General features: G+C 44.6%; 1 protein-coding gene across 2 annotated transcripts in view; it reads left to right on the top strand.

Annotated features, from left to right (window-relative positions):
* The first annotated feature begins 204 nt into the window (after nt 1-204).
* RBBP7 (RB binding protein 7, chromatin remodeling factor) overlaps nt 205-22,840 on the top strand; it is a 39,936-nt gene continuing 17,300 nt past the window's right edge. For both annotated transcript variants that reach the window (XM_082246879.1, XM_082246878.1), the window contains exons 1-4: nt 205-420; nt 16,517-16,661; nt 16,831-16,976; nt 17,134-17,307. In XM_082246879.1, coding sequence (XP_082103005.1) covers nt 420; nt 16,517-16,661; nt 16,831-16,976; nt 17,134-17,307 — 466 coding nt within the window. In that variant the 5' untranslated portion in view covers nt 205-419. The remainder of the gene's footprint in view (nt 421-16,516; nt 16,662-16,830; nt 16,977-17,133; nt 17,308-22,840) is intronic.

The following is a 22,840-nucleotide window of genomic DNA, read 5'->3' as shown; positions in this document are numbered from 1 at the left end:
ATCAGGGACAGTTGGGAGCTAAGCACTCTTATTTTACAATAGATGTAGATGATTATACCAGGCATCCTCCATCACTCCAGGGTACCGCCATTCCTAACGTAGACTAACGTAACGGAGACTTTTGCCAGTTTTAAACATGTCCGCCTACGTTTGTCCTACGTCTCCCGGTCTGCCGCCTTGCTCTTGATTGGTCATTCGGCCCCCATGGTACACGCATGGTACGTAGCGGAGGTGGAGCCGAGGAAGAGACAGCGTGCTCCTGTTACAAGTAGCTGGAACTTTGGCGGGTGCTCTTTCGGCTGCGTCAGCGCGGATTGTGTGTCGTCCTGAACGCGGGAAGCAGCACAGGTGACCGGCGAGCGGGGCTCTGCACGGCTCCTGTGTGTTCAGAAGAGGCGGGAGTAATAGCGAGTAAAGAAAGTAAGAGAGGCCTTGGCTGGCCCGGGTTCTGAGGGGACTCGGTAGCGGTCTGCGCTTCACCCCCCCCCCCCCGAGTGTGTTTGTTGGTGGCGGCACTGTGCTCTGTCCTGTGTCAGCAGTGTGTCTTGGAAGAGGGCTGTGTGTGCTGGTACAAGTCTATTGTGCTGCTTGGAATCTCTCTAACCGGCGCCATTCAATGCTCTGCCCTAGCATTGTGTTCAGTGTATGTATTGTAGTATGTGTGTGGGCTCTACCACCTCCCTGGCGGCCTACTACAGTAATGTGAGTGCTAGCCCTCTCTTGCAGTACTATGGCTTCCTTTGTCATCTATACATCCATTAACTGCAGTGCATAGCCCAGGCTTCATGTCTGAGGGGGTCCAGGGTGGCCTGGCATTTGTTTCTGCTCTTATTAATGTAGGCTCACGCCCAAAGTTTTTTTTCCTATGCTGGCCCTTACATGGTACAGTGCCCCCCCCCCCCCCATACAACCTAAAAAGAACTTAACTGGTTTCCCCCATCCATGCCATGAGTAGGGAATTCTCCCTGCTGCACTATTGTATTCAGTCAGGGGATGCCCCTGTTATCAGAATACACAGATAAGCGCTGACACCTCTGATCCAGCTGCTTTTTTCAACGAATCAACTTTTGTTGAGCTACAGTAACCATAAATGTATTGAAAATCTGTTTAGTCCCTGCTGAATTTTGAGGCGTTCATGGCCATCCTTGGTTCGGATGAAGGGCTAACCACCTAATGGGTTTTTTTGATGTTTGTCCCCACATTTCCCCTCACTTTGTGGTGACATAACAGGAGAGAAGACATTCACATCCCTAAAGTCTCTGGCTGAGGAAATGTCTGACAGTTGTCACCACAGTAGGATTGTTCTCATTGGGAAGCTTCCCTGTCTTTTTCTGTTCCACTGAGGATTGAAAAATGTTAACTTCCCATCACAATGTGTTCTGGGGATAGTGGTTAAGATAGTGAATACCCTTGATAGGCACAGACAGTGTTTCAGTGGCCTGTGTCAATGGTATCAGTTTGAGATGCCTATCAGATCATTCTCAAAGTTCATTGACAGGTTTGTTTTACCAACAGCTGACCTGCTTTGCATTCCTATAGACTTTTTTTAAAACAAAAACACTCATCTGGAGAGAACAAAAGCCCATCAACACAGGCCCTAAGCTGGTTCACACTGAGGCGATCCGACTTCGAGGGGCGACCTGTGAAGTCTGTGCACCGCAACTTGCAGGGACTTCACATAATGGAAGTCTATGCAGGTCGCCCCCAGGTAGTACAGGACCCTTTTTCTAAGTCGGAGCGACTTGTGTCGCTCCTATTAGAACAGGCCCTGTGCTAATCAATGGTGAGCGACCGAGCGCGACTTGTTAGGCTGACAAGTCGCGCTAGTCTGAATGGGGTCTTAATCTGACAGGTTCCTCTCCACTTCTGCTCTATTCCAAATGAAGAAATACATTTTGGCTAGTGTTTTTCTTTAATAGAAAGAAGTACAGGCTTCCTTCTGTCAAGAATCTATTTACCATGTCAATAGTTCAGACTAGTTTTAAAAAAAAGTCTTCCCTGTTCAAGAGACTGGGTATGCTGACCAAAGCCTGTTTTTTTTTTCTTCCTATCTATATCTGCATCTAAGGTATTTGTGATTTAAAATGTGAATGGCTGCATTTTTTTTAAATATACGCTTTATATTGACCTTTTGACTACTCCAGCTTTTGGGGCTGTAGCCCAATCCATTTGTCAGATCTTTGGACTTAGTATTTCTTGATTTCCAGTATACTAGCCAGGAAAAGGTCTTTGCAACGATGGCCTATGGTTTAGTCTCATATTGAACGGTCCTGATTGTTCTGAAATGCGCGCACACTCTTTCCAGCTTGCATAATGGGAAAGGTTGGGGATATAACACATTATGCTAAAGAAGTATCTGGAGAGCAGTATGTGCATGAGAAGAGCGCAAAGGGTATTAGGGGGGTAAAAGGTGCAGCAGTGGGGTGTGAAGTATAAGAGCTGGCAGTATGTGGAGGGGAGTAGTGTGGAGGGTATGAGAGTAGGTAGTATATCCAGTAGGAAAGGAGTCTAAGGCAGTGTTTCTCAACCTTTTTTCAGTCAAGGCACCCTTTAAAAATGGAAAGTCGAGGCGCCCCATTCTAAAATGTAAAAACTATTCTAACAGTCTTGCATAATGCAGCAACATTCACGAGTCCCATGTAGGACACCCAACTTCAGAGGGGTTTTGTTCTTCCAAATCAAATGCACTTTTGTAAACTGGTACTGACTAGTATTCCAATGTTGCTCTTTTCCCTCAGTTTTTCTCTATCATTCAGCTAATGTGAGGGACAGGGGGAGGGTCAAACAAGGATGCTATGCAGGCGAATGAGATCCTCCTTATCAACTGATTATGCCAATGGTTGTTAGGACGCTGGCAGTTAGAAGGTTGTAATTATGCACAATTAAAACCTTTTTTTTTTGGGCAATTTTTAGCCATTTTGCTAAGGCAGCCCTGAAGAAACCTCAAGGCACCCCAGGGTGCCTGGGCACACTGGTTGAAAAAGGCTAGTCTAGGGGGTATGGAGAGGGGGGGGGGGGGTATATTCAGCAGTGCGGTGTGAAGGGTATGACAGCAGGCAGAATGTGCAGGCGAAGAGTTGTTGGATATGACAGCAGGCAGTATGTGCAGGACAGGAGTGTGGATTGGATGACAGGGAGCAATATGTACAGGAGTGTGGATGGAATAGTGGAGAGCAAAAAGGAGTATGTACAGGGTATGACAATTGACAGTATACATAAAAACCCTGTGCTGTCACGACTAAAAGAGAAAAAATACATGTCAGAGCTGCAGCTTTTCCACAACTTTTCAGTTTTATCACTTTTATTTAATCACTATTTCAGTGGTTTAAACAGTGTAATAGTAGGGATGCACCGAAATGAAATTCTTGGCCGAAGCCGAATAATAATGAAATGCTTGGCCGAAGGCCGAATACCGAACGCGGTGTTTCGCATTTTTTCCATTTATTTTGCCAATTTTTAGGGGGCACGCTGATGGGCATATTTTATGTTGGGGGGCACGCTGATGGGAAAACAAAACATTTAAATCAGCATTGCTCTTAACATAAAATATGCCCATTAGCGTGCCCCTTAAAATAAAATATGCCCATCAGAGTGCCCCTTAACATAAAATATGCTCATCAGAGTTGTCCTTAACATAAAATATGCTCATCAGCATGTCCCTTAGCATAAAATAAGGGGCATGCTGATGGCCACATTTTATGTCAAGGGAGCACTCTGTTGGGCACTTTTTTTTTTTTTTTTAAGGGGCACTTTATAGGGCACTCTAATGTAATGAGCATGGCAAGTGGCAACAACATATGGCAGTCTGCACACTAATGCTTGTGCAGCTACCGTATTCTCCCCCAAATGTGCTCAGCTCCACATCACATACCTGAACTGCAGCCAGAGGCAAAAGCCGCGAACAGGGGGGCGGGGCGTGGACCTAGTGTGAAGGAGCCGCAGTCAGGAGCAGGGGGCGGGACGCGCGCGTGACGTCACACCCCCTACTCGCGGCCGGACAGGACACCGGCGGCGTGTGAGAAGGGAGCCGCGAGCCGCAATGAGGAAGGTGAGCGGTCAGGGCGGAAGCTGACATTGTTCGGCTCAAAATTATTTGGCCTTTTGACTTATTCGGCCGAATGCCGAAAGTGCTATTTTCTCTATTTTCGGCCGAATAATGTTCGGCCGCCGAATATTCGGTGCATCCCTATGTAATAGTATGCATTTTTATGTGTTTAACCACTTCTGGACTGCTCACGGTGTATTTACGTCGCTACGTTGACGGTAGATATCAATTTTTGGTAGCAGATAGCGTCCTTAACCCTGGTATTTTCTTACACGACTGGTGGTCCTCTTCCACATAAGTGGTCCCAGTGGTGGATTTGCTGCTGGATCACTTTATTTATGGGTGGTGGGTGAGGTGCCCACCCCCTTCCTGTCGCGTCCCGGTCATTTTCCCCGCTTACCGGAGCGTCTGTAGCGAGGAAAATGAACCAGTCTTTTTGCCTGGTGGGAAGGAAGTCAAGTGAGGGCAAGATGGCCCCCACTCGACTCCATGCCCTTGGCCATAATGTCAAAATGTCGCCCAAAGGCCTTAACCACTGGCTGACTGCCCCATGCAGATTTACTGCAGCAGGGTGGCTTGGCTGTGTGTGTACAATCATGTAGATCTGTCAGTGGTCCTCAACTCCAGTCCTCAGGGCCCACTAACAGACCAGATTTTAAGTATTACATTGGGGAGATGCAGACTAGAGTACTGCAATCACTGAGAGGCAAATGATATCACCTGGGATGTATTTCAGTTATCTTGCAAACCTGGCCTGTTAGTGGCCCTGTAGGCCAGGGTTGAGGACCACTGATCTACGTGATTATGTGCACGAGGGCATGAGCCACACTCGCACTGTGATTTGACACAGCAGGAGCCAGACCACGGGAGGATCGGGCGTAATTGCCGCCTGCCTCACACAATCTTCAGAGAAACTGACGGGAGAGCCGCCTGCCTATGTAAACAAAGCAGGTGACTCTCCTGTCACAGGCACAATGAGATTGTGTGGCTCGGCTGAGCTGAAACACCGATCTGTGTGCCTGTCACTGACCCCCCCCCCCCCACCCTCCACAGTTAGTAAGCACAATTTAGAGGCTCATGCTTAACCTCTTGATCACCCCCAGTATTAACCCCTTTCCCTGCCAGTGTCATTTATACAGTAACAGTGCATATTTAGCACTGATCACTGTATTGGTGTCAGATTTGGGAAAAAGTGCAAGAAAAGTTGGGACTGGCGCTACCACTTTAAAATCAAAAAATGTGTATTTGTGCGGTTTCAAAAACTGTATAAATCATACGTATTTATAAAGTGCATATGGTGCATATAGTGCGTTTAAAATTGCAAAGTGCTGCGTGCTAGTAAAACTGCATTAAAATAGCATGGGCTGTGCTCAGTGTACCATATATCACATATACATAAAGTGCTGAGTGCTACTGATACCACGTGAGTGATTATGTGCTTATAACAATATATGGCGCCAGTGGATCTCCACCAATTGCACCGCTGCTTACCGCACTTGTAAGACAGGTGGCTCAGCACTCCTCGGTCACTAGAATAAAAGATGAGCCTCCATTGCTTAGTGTATGTTAAGGATAAAGCAACTTGGCATCCACTCACATTTAGGGAGTTCACTATCAGTATAAGGTGTTGGCCGAGCAGCTTCCGCGTTCCACCGGCTCAAACCACCGTTCCCGGAAGTGACGTACCAAAACCACGCCCTACGTGTTTCGTCATACCACGTCATCTGGAGCGTATGATGAAATGCGTAGGGCGTGGTTTTGGTACGTCAGTACGTCACTTCCGGGAACGGTGGTTTGAGCCGGTGGAACGCGGAAGCGGCTCGGCGAACACCTTATGCTGATAGTGAACTCCCTAAATGTGAGTGGATGCTAAGTTGCTTTATCCTTATCAACATATACTACGCAATGGAGGCTTATCTTTTATTCTAGTGACCGAGGAGTGCTGAGCCACCTGTCTTACAAGTGCGGTAAGCAGCGGTGCAATTGGTGGAGATCCACTGGCGCCATATATTGTTATAAGCACATAATCACTCACGTGGTATCAGTAGCACTCAGCACTTTCTATATGTATATGTGATATATGGTACACTGAGCACAGCCCATGCTATTTTAATGAAGTTTTACTAGCACGCAGCACTTTGCAATTTTAAACGCACTATATGCACCATATGCACTTTATAAATACGTATTATTTAACAGTTTTTGAAACCGCACAAATACACATTTTTTGATTTTAAAGTGGTAGCGCCGGTCCCAACTTTTCTTGCATTTTTTCCAATTTACTACCTCAGAGGTAGGTTGGGGGCAGCTAACACCACAATAACCACTATCCTAGTTCAATTAAGGTACTGAAACTCCATAGTGCTGGTATTTAACCCTTTCATATCTATCAATGGTGTCAGATTTGTCCACCCCAATGTCAGTCCTGATATAAAATCGCTGATTTCTGCCATTACTAATAAAAACAAAGAAAAAAATCCATCCCATAGTTTGTAAACGCTATAACTTTTGTGCAAACTAATATCCGATTTTTGGGATTTTTTCTTCCAAAAATAGCAGAATACAAACTGGCCTAAAATGCTAAAAATTTATTTTTTTTTAATTGGGAATGTTTTATAGCAGAAAGTAAAAATATTTTTTTTCAAAATTGTCGCTTTTTTTTTTATAGCGCAACATCTAAAAATCGTGAGTTGAAGAAATCTCTATTTGTGGGGGGGGGGGGGGACATCAATTGTACTTTGCTCCAGCGTTGCATGACCCCGCAATTGTCAGTTAAAGCTGAATCACAAAAAAATGGCCTGGTCATTAAGGGGGTAAAACCTTCTGGGGATGAAGTGATTGAAGGGCTACGTTTTTTTTGCTTTCAAGTATAAATGTAAGATCTGAGGTCTTTTTCTCCAGATCTCACATTAGAGGAAGTGTCCTGCTTATTTCTAATACAAGGGATTTTTACATTCCTTGTAATAGGAATAAAAGGGACAGTGTAAAAATTAAAGTGCCTTGTCCCTCCGAGCTCACGCGCAGAAGCATATGCAAGTCGCACCCACATATGCAAACAGTGTTCAAATTACTCGTGTGAGGTATCACCTAGATCAAGGGTCTTCAAACTATGGCCCTCCAGCTGTTCAGGAACTACAATTCCCATCATGCCTAGTTATGTCTGTGAATGTCAGAATTTTACAATGCCTCATGGGATGTGTAGTTCCGCAACAGCTGGAGGGCCGTAGTTTGAGGATCCCTGGCCTAGATGGTTAGAGTGAGAGCAATAATTCTAGCACTAGAACAAAGTCGAAGTCTAAACTGGTAACCTGTAGAAATTTTTCAAGCGTTGCCTATGGGGATTTTTAAGTACTAAAGTTTGTCGCCATTTCAAGAGTGTACGCAATTTTGAAGCCTGACATGTTGTATAGCCATTTACTTGGCGTAATATCTTTGACATTATAGAAAAAAAATTGGGCTAACTTTACTGTTTTTTTTTTTTCTTTTTTATAATCAAAATTTTGTGGTGTGCAATCCGGCATATCACATGGCCTTTTCTGTACAAAATGTATTTGAAGCTTACAAAACTTACACTTCATGACGATGTAATACAGCGCAATGCTGTACGTTACCATGCGTTTCGTCGCTGCGTTGTGATTACAAAAAGGCTACGTTGCAGTGTGAATGGGTCACAGTCTCTATTCAGCGCTGTGCCTATCTGCAGCAGCATTGCTTCTCTTAAGCCCTGACACACGATCAGATTATTGAATGATCTGTTGTCCGTTTTTTGTGGCACGCTAGTCTGATGTGGAAAGGAAAGAGGTTATTTTCATATGAATTTTCCCATACGACAGAATTCTACTTCAGAAGTGATGTCGTGTTGGATTGTTTTGTATGTGTTCTTTCGTCTCTGAGCATGCCTAGTCTTGCTTAAGATTTTTTTCCGTCAATCTGTACTAATGAGACGAAAGTCGGGCATTGTTTTGACGGACAAAAATTATATAGCCTGCACATCAGGATTTTGTCAGGCAAAAAGTCAGCTGTCAAAAGCACCATACGAACAATCCGATAATCGACAGATTGGTTGTCTGATGAATTTTCCCTACAGATTTTCTTATTGTGTGTACGGGCCTTTAGGCTCAGACAACTGTGGGAGCCATTGGCTCCTGCTGCTGTCAATCAAATGTGTGGTGGCGTGTTGTGCTGTGGGCGTCAGTAGATGCAGATAGCCTGGCTCGGAAGTGAGCCCGTAGATTTGCCACCATAGAAAGCAGCTTCCTATGGGGGTGCATTGAGAAGAGCAGAAAGCACTGGTGGGGGACACCAGAAGTGGAGGTTTGGGACAACTCTGTGCAATACCATTGTACATAGCAGGAAAAGTATAACGTGTGTGTGTGTGTCTGTTGTTTACCTGGTGCTCGGGTTCGGCACATCGCGGATCGGGTGGACAGATTACTGGGTGGGGCTTGGGAAGACCCAGCTGTCATGGTACACGTGGGTACCAATGACATAGGCAGAGGAAGATGGAGAGTCCTAAACGTTTTCAGGGACTTAGAAGCTAAGTTGAGGACTAGGACCTCCAAGGTAATATTTTCAGAAATACTACCTGTACCTCGAGCCACACCAGAGAGGCAGCGGGAGATTAGGGAAGTTAACAAGTGGCTGAGGAGCTGGTGTAGTAAGAAGGGTTTCGGGTTCCTGGAGAACTGGGCCGACTTCTCAGTCGGCCACCGGCTCTTTGGTAGGGACAAATTGCACCTAAATGGGAGGGTGCAACCGTACTGGGTGAGAAGATGGCTGAAAAGTTAGAGGGGCTTTTAAACTAGGTGATGGGGGGGGGGGGGGGGTACAGATGTAGAATTAGCCAGTGGAAAGCAAGATTCAGAGGGCAGAAATAGGGACATTATCGATAGGGTGTTCGGAGCTCCTAAACCCAGGGGGGGTATGGGGAAAAATCAAGAAAGCAGCCTAAAATCATATGAGGATATATGTAACCGGTCAAAATTACGAGGCTTGTATACCAATGCCAGAAGCCTGGCGAACAAGATGGGAGAGCTGGAGCTTCTGATGTTTGAGGAGGACTTAGATTTTGTGGGGATAACAGAGACTTGGTTTGACAGCTCTCATGACTGGATGGCGACCATTCAGGGGTATTCCCTTTATCGCAGAGATAGAGGTAAAAAAGGGTGAGGGTTATGTCTGTATATTAAGAACAGTGTACAGGTAAATGAGGGAGGATATTAATAATATAGCTATGGACGAGGCAGAATCCCTATGGGTAGAACTTCAAAGGGAAGGCACTGTGGGGAAGGTAATATTGGGCGTATGCTATAGGCCCCCCAACCAGAGGGGGGAGGCGGACCTCCTTTTACAGATGGGATTGGCAGCAAGGATGGCAAGTGTCATAATGGGGGATTTTAATTATCCAGATATAGACTGGGCAGAAGGAACCTCACATTCAGCCAAGGCTCGGCAGTTCCTAAATGTTTTGCAGGACAATTTCATGGGTCAGATGGTGAATGCACCGACAAGAAACAATGCGGTACTTGACCTACTGATTACCAACGATACAGACCTGCTCACGGATATAGAAATACGGGACAACTTAGGAAACAGGGACCATAGATCAATTTAGTTTCAGTATTGTAGTAATAGGAAACACAAGGGCAATATAAGGACACTGAATTTCAAAAGATCCAATTTCTCAAAACTGCGCTCTCTGCTAGATAATATCAAATGAGATAGAACCCTGGGAACAAAGAACACGGAGGAAAAATGGGAATGCTTCAAAAGCATACTTAACAGGGATTGACCAGTGCATTCCAAAGGGAAATAAATTTAAAAGAGCTAAACTAAACCCTGGGTGGCTAAACTCCAACATAAAAATGCATATTAGTGCTAAAGAAAAGGCCTTCAAAAAATACAAGACTGAGGGGTCATTGGCAGCATTTAAGCATTACAAAGAGTGTAATAAGAAATGTAAAGACGAAATCAGGGCGGCTAAAATAGAACACGAGAGACATATAGCGGAAGAGTAAAAAGAACCCCAAGAAATTCTTTAAGTATATAAACAGTAAGAAAGCGAGGCAAGAACACATTGGCCCCATAAAAGACGATAAGGGAGTTTTGGCCACAGAGGACAGGGAAAAGGCAGTAGTGTTAAAAAATTTCTTCTTCAGTTTTCACAAAAGAATTGGGGGGGCTACACTAACCCAGCTTGTTACGCCAAACTAAACACCACAGGAAATACCGCCATGGCTAATGGACGATAGACTTGGAACTAAACTAGAGAAACTTAACATAAATAAATCACCGGGACCAGTTGGCTTGCACCCGAGGGTTCTTAAAGAGCTCAGCCAGGTGATTGCCAGACCATTATTCTTGATCTTTAAGGATAGTTTACAGACGGGTATGGTGCCAGCTGATTGGAAAAAAGCCAACGTGGTACCAATATTTAAGAAGGGGCCGAGATATATCCCGGGTAACTATAGGCCGGTCAGTCTAACAGTAGTCTGCAAGATTTTGGAGGGGATGTTAAGGGACCACATACAAGACTTTAGTAATGAAAACGGGTATTAGTAGTAATCGGCATGGATTCATGAAAAATTGTTCTTGCCAAACCAATCAATTAACCTTCTATGATGAAGTGAGCTGCCACCTAGATAAAGGTAAGCCTGTGGATGTGGTGTACCTGGACTTCACAAAGGCCTTTGACACCGTTCCCCACAAACGCTTACTGTACAAACTAAGGAAGGTAGGTATGGACCATAGGGTGAGTACCTGGATAGAGAACTGGCTCCAGGGGAGGTTGCAAAGGGTGGTGATTAATGGGGAGTAGTCAGATTTGGGTGGGTGTGGAAAGCGGGGGGGGGGGATCCCCCAGGGTTCTGTCCTGGGGCCAATCCTGTTTAATTTATTCATAAATGATCTAGAGGAGGGGATATCAAGTAAAATCTCAGTATTTGTGGATGATACCAAACTAAACATGCCAATATCTTCTATGCAGGATGTGGAAACCTTACAAGCGGACCTGAACAAAATGATGGGGTGGGCAACTACATGGCAGATGAGGTTTAATGTTGAAAAATGTAAAGTAATGCACCTGGGTGCCAGAAACCAGAAAGCAAGCTACTCACTTGTGGGGGGGGGGGGGACTCTGGGTGAGTCTAGGATGGAAAAGAACCTGGGGTACTGGTAGACAACAGGCTTGGCAGTGGCATGCAATGCCAAGCTACTGCAAGCAAAGCCAACAGAATACTGGGATGTATAAAAAAGGGGATTCACTCCAGAAATAGATTATTCTCCCGCTCTACAACAGTGGTCCTCAACTCCGGTCCTCAGGGCCCACTAACAGGCCAGATTTTAAGTATTACCTTGGGGAGATGCAGACTAGAGTACTGCAATCACTGAGCAGCAAATGATATCACCTGGGATGTATTTCAGTTATCTTGCAAACATGGCCTGTTAGTGGGCCCTGTAGGCCAGGGTTGAGGACCACTGCTCTACAAGACTCTGGTCCGGCCACATCTGGAGTATGCTGTCCAGTTCTGGTCACCGGTCCTCGAAGGATGTGCTGGAACTGGAGAAAGTCTAGAGAAGGGCAACAAAAATAATTAGGGGAATGGAGGACATCAGCTATGAGGAAAGACTACAAGCACTGAATTTATTCTCTCTGGAGAAGAGACGATTGAGGGGGGATATATCAATGTACAAATATTGTACTGGTAACCCTAGCATATGGAAAAAACTTTTCAGAGAAAGGAAATACAATAAGACGCGTGGCCACTCACTAAAACTAGAGGAAAAGAGGAAAGGTGGTTTAACCTTAAAATACGCAGGGGGTTCTTCACTGTAAGAGCAGTAAGGATGTGGAATTCTCTTCTGCAAACAGTCATATCAGCAGGGAGCATCGATAGTTTCAAAAAACTATTAGATGGGCACCTTAAAGACCACAACATACAGGGGTATAAAATGTACGGTCAACAGCAACCACACACACACACATCATAGGTTGGACTGGTCTTTTTTTCAACCTAACTATGTAACTGTGTGTGTATATGTGTTATATATATATATATATATATATATATATATATATATATATATATATATATATATATATATTAGTACAGACCAAAAATTTGGACACTCCTCATTCAAAGAGTTTTCTTTATTTTCATGACTATGAAAATTGTAGAGTCACACTTCAAGAGGTAGTCACCTGAAATGGTCTTCAAACAGTCTTGAAGGAGTTCCCAGAGATGCTTCGCACTTGTTGGCCCTTTTGCCTTCACTCTGCGGTCCAGCTCACCCCAAACCATCTCGCTTGGGTTCAGGTCCGTTGACTGTGGAGGCCAGGTCATCTGGCGCAGCACCCCCATCACTCTCCTTCTTGGCCAAATAGCCCTTACACAGCCTGGAGGTGTGTTTGGGGTCATTGTCCTGTTAAAAAATCAATGATGGTCCAACTAAACGCAAACCGGATGGAATAGCATTCCGCTTCTAGATGCTGTGGTAGCCATGCTGGTTCAGTATGCCTTCAATTTTGAATAAAACCCCAACCGTGTCGCCAGCAAAGCACCATCACACCTCCTCCATGCTTCACGGTGGGAACCAGGCATGTAGAGTCCATCCGTTCCCCTTTTCTGCGTCGCACAAAGGACACGGTGGTTGGTACCAAAGATCTCAAATTTGGACTCATCAGACCAAAGCACAGATTTCCACTGGTCTAATGTCCATTCCTTGTGTTCTTTAGCCCAAACAAGTCTCTTCTGCTTGTTGCCTTTCTTTAGCAGTGGTTTCCTAGCAGATATTCTACCATGAAGGCCTGATTCACCCAGTCTCCTCTTAACAGTTGTTCTAGAGATGTGTCTGCTGCTAGAACTCCGTGTGCCATTGACCTGGTCTCTAATCTGAGCTGCTGTTAACCTGCGATTTCTGAGGCTGGTGACTCGGATAAACTTATCCTCCGCAGCAGAGGTGACTCTTGGTCTTCCTTTCCTGGGGCGGTCCGCATGTGAGCCAGTTTCTTTGTAGCGCTTGATGGTTTTTGTGACTGCACTTGGGGACACTTTCAAAGTTTTCCCAATTTTTCGGACTGACGGACCTTCATTTCTTAAAGTAATGATGGCTACTCGTTTTCCTGTACTTAGCTGCTTTTCTTGCCATAATACAAATTCTAATTCTAACAGTCTATTCAGTAGGACTATCAGCTGTGTATCCACCTGACTTCTGCACAACTCAACTGATGGTCCTAACCCCATTTATAAGGCAGGAAATCACACTTATTAAACCTGACAGGGCACACCTGTGAAGTGAAAACCATTTCAGGTGACTACATCTTGAAGTGTGACTCAACAATTTTCATAGTCATGAAAATGAAGAAAACTTTGAATGAGGTGTCCAAACTTTTGGTCTGTACTGTGTATGTGTGTATATATATATGTATATATGTGTGTGTGTGTGTGTGTGTGTGTGTATGTATATATATATATGTGTGTATGTATGTATAATTTTTTTTTAAGAATCTTTTTAAGATAATCTCTCAGACAGAGTTTGACTTCATAACTGTTTTTAGTACTCTTCCAGGACAGTCCTTGAGGAGCCATTCTTCCCAACATGGGCAACAACCTTCCTAGTGATTGACCCTGTCTTGTCAAGTTTAGATGATAGTGCCAGGCAAACCTGGAGAATCTAGACTAGGTCGCTGCTTTGCATATTTTCTCCGGGGTAGAGCCAGCAATGTCTGGTCAAGAAGCAGCAGAAGCACTTGTAGAATGAGTGTTAAGCCCCTGAGGAGGTTTTACCTGCATAGCTTTATACAGGGCTTTAAAAATTTGCTTTAAATCTAAGAGCCAGATAAAAGTTAGGAGCGCCAAAACAAGGCATGAAATGGACCTGGAGCCTACCCATCTGTACCCTAAGTTTAGAAACTGAAGAGAATGCGGACTTTTTTTTAGACAACTTTGAAGCATTGAAGCTTGCTACTATTCATCATATGCGATGTGCTGTTCATACACTGCAACTTGCCATAAGAGATGGATTAAAAGATCGCCATGCAGCTACACTAATTGGCAAATTACGGCAAGTAACTGTTGCAGCCAGGGCCTCAAACAGATGCAATTTTGAAAAGATGTGCAGGAAAAGGAGCCATTTTGAATCAAACAACTCGCTGGGGAAGCACTTATTTAATGGTGAAGTGCTTGCTTGAACTTAAAAGACTTCATAGAAGAAATGGACAATGAAAATATTGCATTAACTGAAAGCCAGTGGACACAAACAAAAGAGCTGGAGAACCTTCTTTCTCACCCCTTCACTGTCACCAAGAGGTTGCAATGTGACGATCTAACCCCGGGTAAATTCCTCTTGGAATGGTAGAGCCTGTTGTATCGCCTGAACAAAAATGGAGGGTTAATAGCTCAGGGCGTTGCATCTTCAATGATGAAAAGAGTATTTTTCTGGAAAATGAAATCTTGTTAGTGGCTATTTGTCGACCCAATGAGCCGACTTTTGTTGAACAGTGAACAGACTGCTACTGGGAAAAAGTCCCTCTATGATGTAGCAGTTGCATGAAGGGATTACGACCTGAAATACCTCCACAGGATGAAATTCTTTTAAGCAATAGTGGTAACTCAGGATCATCGTCAAACAAAGAATTAAGGCCCGTACACATGTACCGATTGTCGGCCGAACGATCGGCCAATTTTCGGATTGTTAGTATGATGCTGCCGACGGCACACTTTCGGCCGAACAGAATCTGTCGTGCAAGCATTAAAATTTTTGTATGCCGACACCAGAACGGCCGATTGTTCGCCAGTCAGTACAGAATTCGGCCGACAGACAGCAGATTTGCAAGACTGGGCATGCTCCAGAAAAGAAAAAACAGGGAAAGTTAACCATCACATGACATCACTTCTGCAGTCTGCGGACAAAATTCGTGTGCAGTCTTTTGCACTTTTCAGCGGACAGGACAGCCCGGGGACAAAAGATGGCCGATCGGTCGGCCGACGATCGGTACGGGGCTTCACTTTGATTCCTTCTTAGACAAAATGGAAGTTGCTAAAGGAAAGCGATGTCGCATAAGCGTTACAGAACCAGTGTTTTCATTGTTTGTCTTTTGCTTAAACTGTTCAATACAGTAGACTGTTGGCTTCCCAGCCAGTAGTCCTGTGGTAATGACATGTATGTTGCCTTTCTTTCCTTCAAGGAATGTATAAAATACATTTGCATATTAATAGGAGTCGTAAGTACAAAAACCGAGGAGTCGGAACATTTATCTACAGACTCCACAGCCCTGGTCTTTTGTGCATGTGCAGTTCGTTTCATAGGACTGGCTCGTGTTTCTGTTGTGGCGTCAGGCTTGTGTGCTGTCTGCCATGTCCCTGCACGGGAAATGGAAAGAGATCTAAAAAGTATGAGGTGCCATGGAACGTGTATGCTAGGAATTTGAACGTGAGGCCGGACAAGAGGTTTCGGTTGGTTCTATGCAGTTTTGTGGAGGAAAATAAAGTAACCAGGGGCTCAGAAAACGGGAAGGAATTTCTTGCAGCTTTCAGTTACTGTTGGGATAAAACACTTGTTCTCCTTTTTTATTCCTCACCTCAACCACTGCTGCAGCTTCTTTGCAGAGCATCTCCACAACAGTTGCAACAACACAGCCTGCGTTTGAAGTGATAGACACCACATCCTGTGTACCCAGTGGCTGAGAGAAAGTAGGAGCCAGTATCACTGTTGTGCACGTCAATTAAAGTTGGTACAAATAAAAACCATGTGATGCACTGAAATGTGCATCACACTGCCCCCTCCTACCACTGCATTTCAGTGTGTGGGAACTGTCCAGGACGGTGAATTAGCCCTACTAGCAGCAGACAATATGTGGCCACTAGCTGTCAAACTAGGCTGCCACGGACAGCTCTTGCCCACAAGAATTCTTGATTTTGTGATCACTGTTGGGATTGACACTGTGATCATACAGGCTTCCATGCATAAAGTAAGCCCTTAGCCTGCAAATTGTGCTACTGCACAATGATTGCGGTGATCTTACCCAGACGTGGGAGAGCGGGGTACCATTGTGATTGGCGTTCAGCAGTCACATGATTGGGAGTCTTATCTCACAAAACCTTAGTGTCTTGGATGCATGTGTTGTAGCTTTACATCAAAGCCCACTTTTCCTGCCGCCACCTAAATTCATTGCATTGACTGTTTTTTTATTTTATTCTTTTAAGATGTATAACTGACTGTAGGTATATCTCGGATGCATGTACTATATTAGGAACAAATGCTTATTCTTCAGGTGCCTTACATTCATACAATCTACAATATTTAGAAGAAGCAAAGTTGCATGTACTTAATGTATCTGGTTCAACATTTGGTTTTATTTTTAGTATTCAGTTCTGCTGAGCTCCTAACACTTTTTTTTTCCAAGCAGGGTTTATCAAAATAGAGCTTGATAATTTTAAAATACAAATTTGGTAAACTATCTTCTTTTGACAGTGTTTGAAGATACTGTGGAGGAACGGGTTATCAATGAGGAGTATAAAATATGGAAAAAGAACACTCCTTTTCTGTATGACCTGGTGATGACACATGCCCTAGAGTGGCCAAGTCTTACTGTGCAGTGGCTTCCTGATGTTACTAGGTAAACCTCATATTGGATTATGTAGTATACAGCTTGCTTTTTTTCCCACTTCGTATTTTACATATTTCTGTGGAATTGTTTTTTTAAATGGTCGGTCATTACTAGCTTTCTTAAATTGATGGGCTTGGCCCCAGTCCCCTTGTAGGTTTTATTTGTGTTTGTCTCTTAGACCCGAAGGCAAAGATTATGCTCTGCATTGGTTGGTACTTGGCACTCACACGTCGGATGAACAGAATCACTTAGTTGTGGCACGAGTTCAGATACCCAATGATGACGCACAGTTTGACGCATCTCACTATGACAGCGAGAAAGGAGGTAGGCTTTAAGATTTGTAATAGTACTACTATGATATGCTATTTTTTTTTCTCATACATTTAAAAATCCAAGTTTTTAGTAATTTTTATTGCCATGTGCATAGAGTGTAGAATGTAGTAATGGAAGAAGTGCCCTAATGTTCGTTCTTTTTATTTAGAGTTTGGCGGCTTTGGATCTGTTAGTGGCAAGATTGAAACTGAAATTAAAATTAACCATGAAGGTGAAGTTAATCGGGCCAGGTACATGCCTCAAAACCCTTGTATAATTGCAACCAAAACTCCCTCCTCTGATGTCCTGGTGTTTGATTACACAAAGCATCCATCCAAACCAGGTAACAATTGTCTAAAGTCACATACTACCTTTTTGTATTAATGGTAAATCTTTTTTATATTTATATAAAATCCTTGTTGCATAAGGAAACTTGCTTAAAAGTCTTTCTTTCATAACTTGTGCAATGAACCTAGTAGTGTATTCACGTCAAACGGTCTTTGAGAAATGCTCAGCATGGGGAGGAGACCCAAGGAAATGTAACGGCAACAGTGCCCATAAAGCTCAATTCCATATAGATGGAAAACAAAACTTCTCCATTTGCAAAAAAATTAATGAGTTTTTAAAGCGGTTGTATCCCGCTTTTTGACACTTTTACCTACAGGTAAGCCTATAATAAGGCTTACCTGTAGGTACAAATAATATCTCCTAAACCGGCACGGTTTAGGAGATATTTACAGTGCATGCAGCCACTCGCGCGAGCGGCGCATGCGCTCTGAAGGTCCGGGGGGACCTTCAATTAACTTGCCGGGAGCTTGCCGGAAAAATCACTCCCGCGCGCATGGCAGCGCCCGCATCGATGTCCGGGGGTCCGTGTCGGGGCTTCGTTTTAAGGTAAGTTAAACATAATGGGCTAGTATGCGATGCATACTAGCTCATTATGCCTTTTTGTCTTGCAGGTTTTTTTTTTGTTTTTTTTTTTAATAGGGTTTACAACCGCTTTAAATTCAGATAATGTAGGCAAAGCCAACTGTCTTTACATCAGCTTCTTGTAGTCTCATGTGAGAGGGAATGTCCCAACTATCATAATTAAAAGCAGAACTAAACTCTGCAATACTTTTTCTTTAACGCTCTGACGCTGGCGAGGAACCACAGGCGCTGCATCTGTTTTATTTTCTTCAGTCTCTGTGCTAAGTTGCAGGAGACTCCCTGACCAGCCGCCCAGCGAGCCTTGGGCAGTGCAGGTCAGGGGCAGCACACTCGGGGAGGCAGGTTTCACCCTGAGGTATGCAACCACCCCTCCCCCCCAAAAGTCAGGATGCCGGCGATAACCTCCTGGTTATGACCCCAAAGATCTTCCAGGCTTGTCCAGCCAGCCTCAGGGATCCCTCTGGCAGACATGGTTGACCGGGGTGCTCCTGCTCCATAGGACGAGCAGCGCTGACCCCCGCCTGCCCAGGGTGATTGCTTTGGTTTTCCTGGAGTGTCCTCGCGGTTAAGGAGCAAGATGGTGGCGGGACCGGAACATTGCGTCTCTTCAAGGGGTGCGCTTCCGGTCTGCAGCCATCATGGAAGTGGTCGATGGAGGCGTATTCTGCTGATGCCACTTCCGGGCAGCAGTGCGGTTTTCAAATAAGGAAACTCGCAAATGGAAACAGAACATGTTGGGTCCCCTTTTTCACAAGGAAAAGCTGACCATAGGATACCAGGATGGGTCAATACAGGTATGTCCACCAACCTATATGGGCGTGAGGCTGGAGTTGGGCAGGAAGCAGTTAAAGGTCCCTGTGTGGTTCCCTTTCTGAGACTGACCATGTCAGATTTCTCCCCACCCTGCAGATCCTGCTGGTCAGGATAGCTCCAAGGTAAGCCAGAGCACTCTGGAGTTCCCTCTTTACCTCACCAACAAACTGCTTTTTCATTGTGTATGGCAACTGCTTGCCTTACTGGGTCCTTGTGCTTGCTTACAAAGACCCCAGGAGAGAAGGCGGCAAAGACCAAGTAGCAAGGCATGCACTTCTTGTGGTCACAAGTTTCCTCCAGAATGGAGAAAACCCCTATGCCAGAAATGCATCAATAAAATGTTGGTCAAAGTCACAGGGGTTCCTCAAATCTTCTTATTAATCATATGCTTAATTCTTTTAAAAAGGAGATTAAAAGCACAATTGGTCCCCTTTGTACAATCATAGAAAAACTGGAGGCTCCAGCCAGGCCAGCAGTCAATTTACCTGCAAGACACCACCCCCCCCCCTCATGCAGCAGGGATTAGGTGGAGCAAGGATCTGATGCAACTGGCTCAGGATCAAAATACGAAGGGGGGCCTTTTTCTCGGTCTCAAGATAATGAGGACCCAGCATCAGAGGGTAAACTTTTTTCCCTCTGAATACAGATAATTTACTGAGAGCCATGACAGATACAGTGGGTATCAAAGAGCAAAAGATTGCAGAGCTTTCTCTACACGGTGTACAAAGGTTTACAACCGAAAATCCTAGAAATTTTCCAGTACGAGTGTGTATGTATATACTTGGTTAAGGAATGGATAGAACCAGAAAAGTGCTTTACCCAAGCTGCAATTAGGTGCAGGTATCCGTTCAGAGGATACTAAACTCTGGGCTAAATGCCCCAAGGCAGATGCCTCGCTCACCCGAATCGCAAACCAAGCTGACTTAGCTTATGACTCAAAGACTCTCAGTGATCCTATGGATAAAAAGATAGAAGCACTTCTAAGAAGAGCCTGGGAAGGTGCAAATCTAAATCCAGCCACCACTTCCACCTTGCACCTATTAGTCTGACAGTTGCTAGAAGGGGACACCCCAAGGGGAACTGTTAACAGTTCCCACTCTAATCAGAGTGGCAGCTTTCCTGGCAGACGCGTCACCAGAATCCATGAGGATATCAGCCAGAACCACTGGCTTCATTCAGCTAGGAGAGGCCCGTGGCTGAACCCTTGGGAAGGAGACACCCCCTTCAAAAACAGATTATGTGGCATCCACTTAACAGGCGATTTACTGTTCGGCCCTGACCTGGAAACGGTATTGGGACAGAACCGCAGCCAAAAACAAGAGATTTCCTCAAACCAATAAGAGCAAGGGGGAAAAGACCCCTTCGTCAATCCAGAAGATTCAATGAGACTGGTCCAAAAAGCGCTGGACACAACAACAAAAAAATTGGCGAAGTTTATCCTCAAGCTGTCTGTCCCAAAAAACAATTAATGTCCCCGGGCGGGGAGAAGGGGGGTGCTCCTCATTCGCCATGGGGAGGAAATTGGGGGAAAACATAGATTCTCCTTGGCCCAGTAGCGGTAGGCTACTTGATTATTTTATTTTTTTTTTTTCTCCTCTCGGGCCCCCCACTTGCTGTAAATGAAACCCAGGTAATACCGCTATGTCCGGCATATGATCTCGGAGGTCACGGCGTAACCACGGTTGGTATAGGGTGGGTGAGGGACGGAGCGGTATCACGTACGGCAGGTGGATGAGGGATACCGATCTGCGAGCAGATCTGCTAATGTGGAATTGCTTATATCTTTTGTACATATGAGTGGCATATTCAATAAAATTTGTAAACGGAATTATGTTATGTGACTTAATTTTACCCTTAAATGAACAAGATTTGGAATCGGTAATATCGGCTAGTTCCGGGGCAGATACAGATATCGGTAAAAGTCAATATCGGCCCTCTGAGCTTACAAAAGGGGGTAGAGTGTAGGGATCAACCAGAGTGGTATCTGCACAGGGCTCCACATTCCTGGCAAATGGGGTGGTGGGGAAATAAAGGGAAGAGTACTTCAATGTTCTCGACAGGGTTGGCTTTAGAGACCTTGTAATCAGATTAATTTCAACAATCTTCTCCTAAGACTGCATTTAATGTATTTTATACAATGAACAAAATTAAACGCAACTTTTTTTTTTTCATTTTGCACCATTTTTCATGAGCTGAAATCCAAGATCTAAGCCTGAATCCTTCCACCTCACAGGTGTGGCATATCAAGATGCTGATTAGACAGCATGATTACTGCACAGGTGTGCCTTAGGCTGGCCACAATAAAAGAATGATTAAAGGTGCTGCATGCTCCACTCCAAAGTGCTCCAAGTGACAGGTGACAAACTAGCAGCTCACCTCAAGGAGAGACTCCTAAGAGTCAAAACACGCATTAGAATATTCCAATAGCCTGGTCTTCCAATCACCACCTCCTGCTTCTTTCTCCAAACATATGCAGCATCGGTGTGGGAATACAAAAACACAAGATCTAGTGCTCTCTGCTAAGATGGGTTTATTAAATCAGCATAGACATCGGTATTACACTTACATTCTTTAGCACTTCAAGCAGTGCGGGCTGTCAGCACATCAAACTCTGCCTGCCTGTATTCTTCCGGGAATCGGCGTGATGACGTCATCACGCCGATTCCCGGAAGAATACAGGCAGGCAGAGTTTGATGTGCTGACAGCCCGCACTGCTTGAAGTGCTAAAGAATGTAAGTGTAATACCGATGTCTATGCTGATTTAATAAACCCATCTTAGCAGAGAGCACTAGATCTTGTGTTTTTGTATTCCCACACCGATGCTGCATATGTTTGGAGAAAGAAGCAGGAGGTGGTGATTGGAAGACCAGGCTATTGAAATATTCTAATGCGTGTTTTGACTCTTAGGAGTCTCTCCTTGAGGTGAGCTGCTAGTTTGTCACCTGTCACTTGGAGCACTTTGGAGTGGAGCATGCAGCACCTTTAATCATTCTTTGGATGAAGATTTTAGTCACGTTATTTGACACGATCTTTGATGTGTGATTTGGGACTTATTATTAATTTTTTTAGTGATTTTATATCACCTGATTGGGACTATTTGATTTATATCACTGGATTTATTTTCACATGATATGGATTTATCACTTATTTAGCACTGATTTATCTCCAATTAATTAATGTTCACTTGGCACAGCAATATTATTATTTATTGATCTCACAGGTGTTTTGTGTTTGGCACTGATTGTTTGCAGCCTTGTGCACGAGATTGTATTTTTATTTGAATTTGGTTTGCGCTGATTATTCTTTTTCACATTTGGCCACAATAAAAGGCCACTCTAAAATGTGCAGTTTTATCACACAGCACAATGCCACAGATGTCGCAAGTTTTGAGGGAGGTGCAATTGGCATGTTGACTGCAGGAATGTCCACCAGAGCGGTTGCCCATAAATTGACTTTTCATATGTCTACCATAAGCTGTCTCCAAAGGCGTTTCAGAAAATTTGGCAGTACATCCAACCAGCCTCACAACTGCAGACAGTGTAACCACACCAGCCCAGGACCTCCAAGCTGTGCAACAATCGGTTTGCCTAACCAAAGAATTTTTGCATGCTCGTCCTCGGGGTTTCCACCTGACTGCAGTTTGTCACGTAACTGACTTGAGTGGACAAATGCTCACTTTCTATGGCGTCTGGCACTTGGGAGAGGTGTTCTCTTCATGGATGAATCCCGGTTTTCTAAAATCGGAGTTCAGCTCATGAAAAATGGGGTCAAAAACAAGTGTTGCTTTTAGAATTTTTGTTCAGTGTGTGTATATATACTATTACTTGTAGAAGCAACCATTGTCTCGATCAGGGGGTCTCCAAACTCCGGCCTTTTGCTTGCTTAAATGCCCCTTTGGAGCACTATTCCATCCACTGACGCCTAGAATTGCGCTTCTCGTCCTTTTGGCACCAGCGGCTGGGCACCAGTCTTCCCAGCGGCGCCAGCAGAGGGGCACTATATTTCCTCCCAGTGGCACAAGGACATGTTCTACTCCCACTGGCATCAGTCTGGCCCCCAGTCTGAAGGAAAAGTATACTGACCCCTTAGTTTGGAGGCCCCCTGGTGTAGACATTAAGAAGGCCTGAGACTGC

The sequence above is a fragment of the Pelophylax lessonae genome (genome assembly GCF_965119305.1).
Source record: "Pelophylax lessonae genome assembly, chromosome: 2".
Classification (NCBI taxonomy): domain Eukaryota; kingdom Metazoa; phylum Chordata; class Amphibia; order Anura; family Ranidae; genus Pelophylax; species Pelophylax lessonae.
This window is presented reverse-complemented; position numbering and strand designations above follow the sequence as displayed.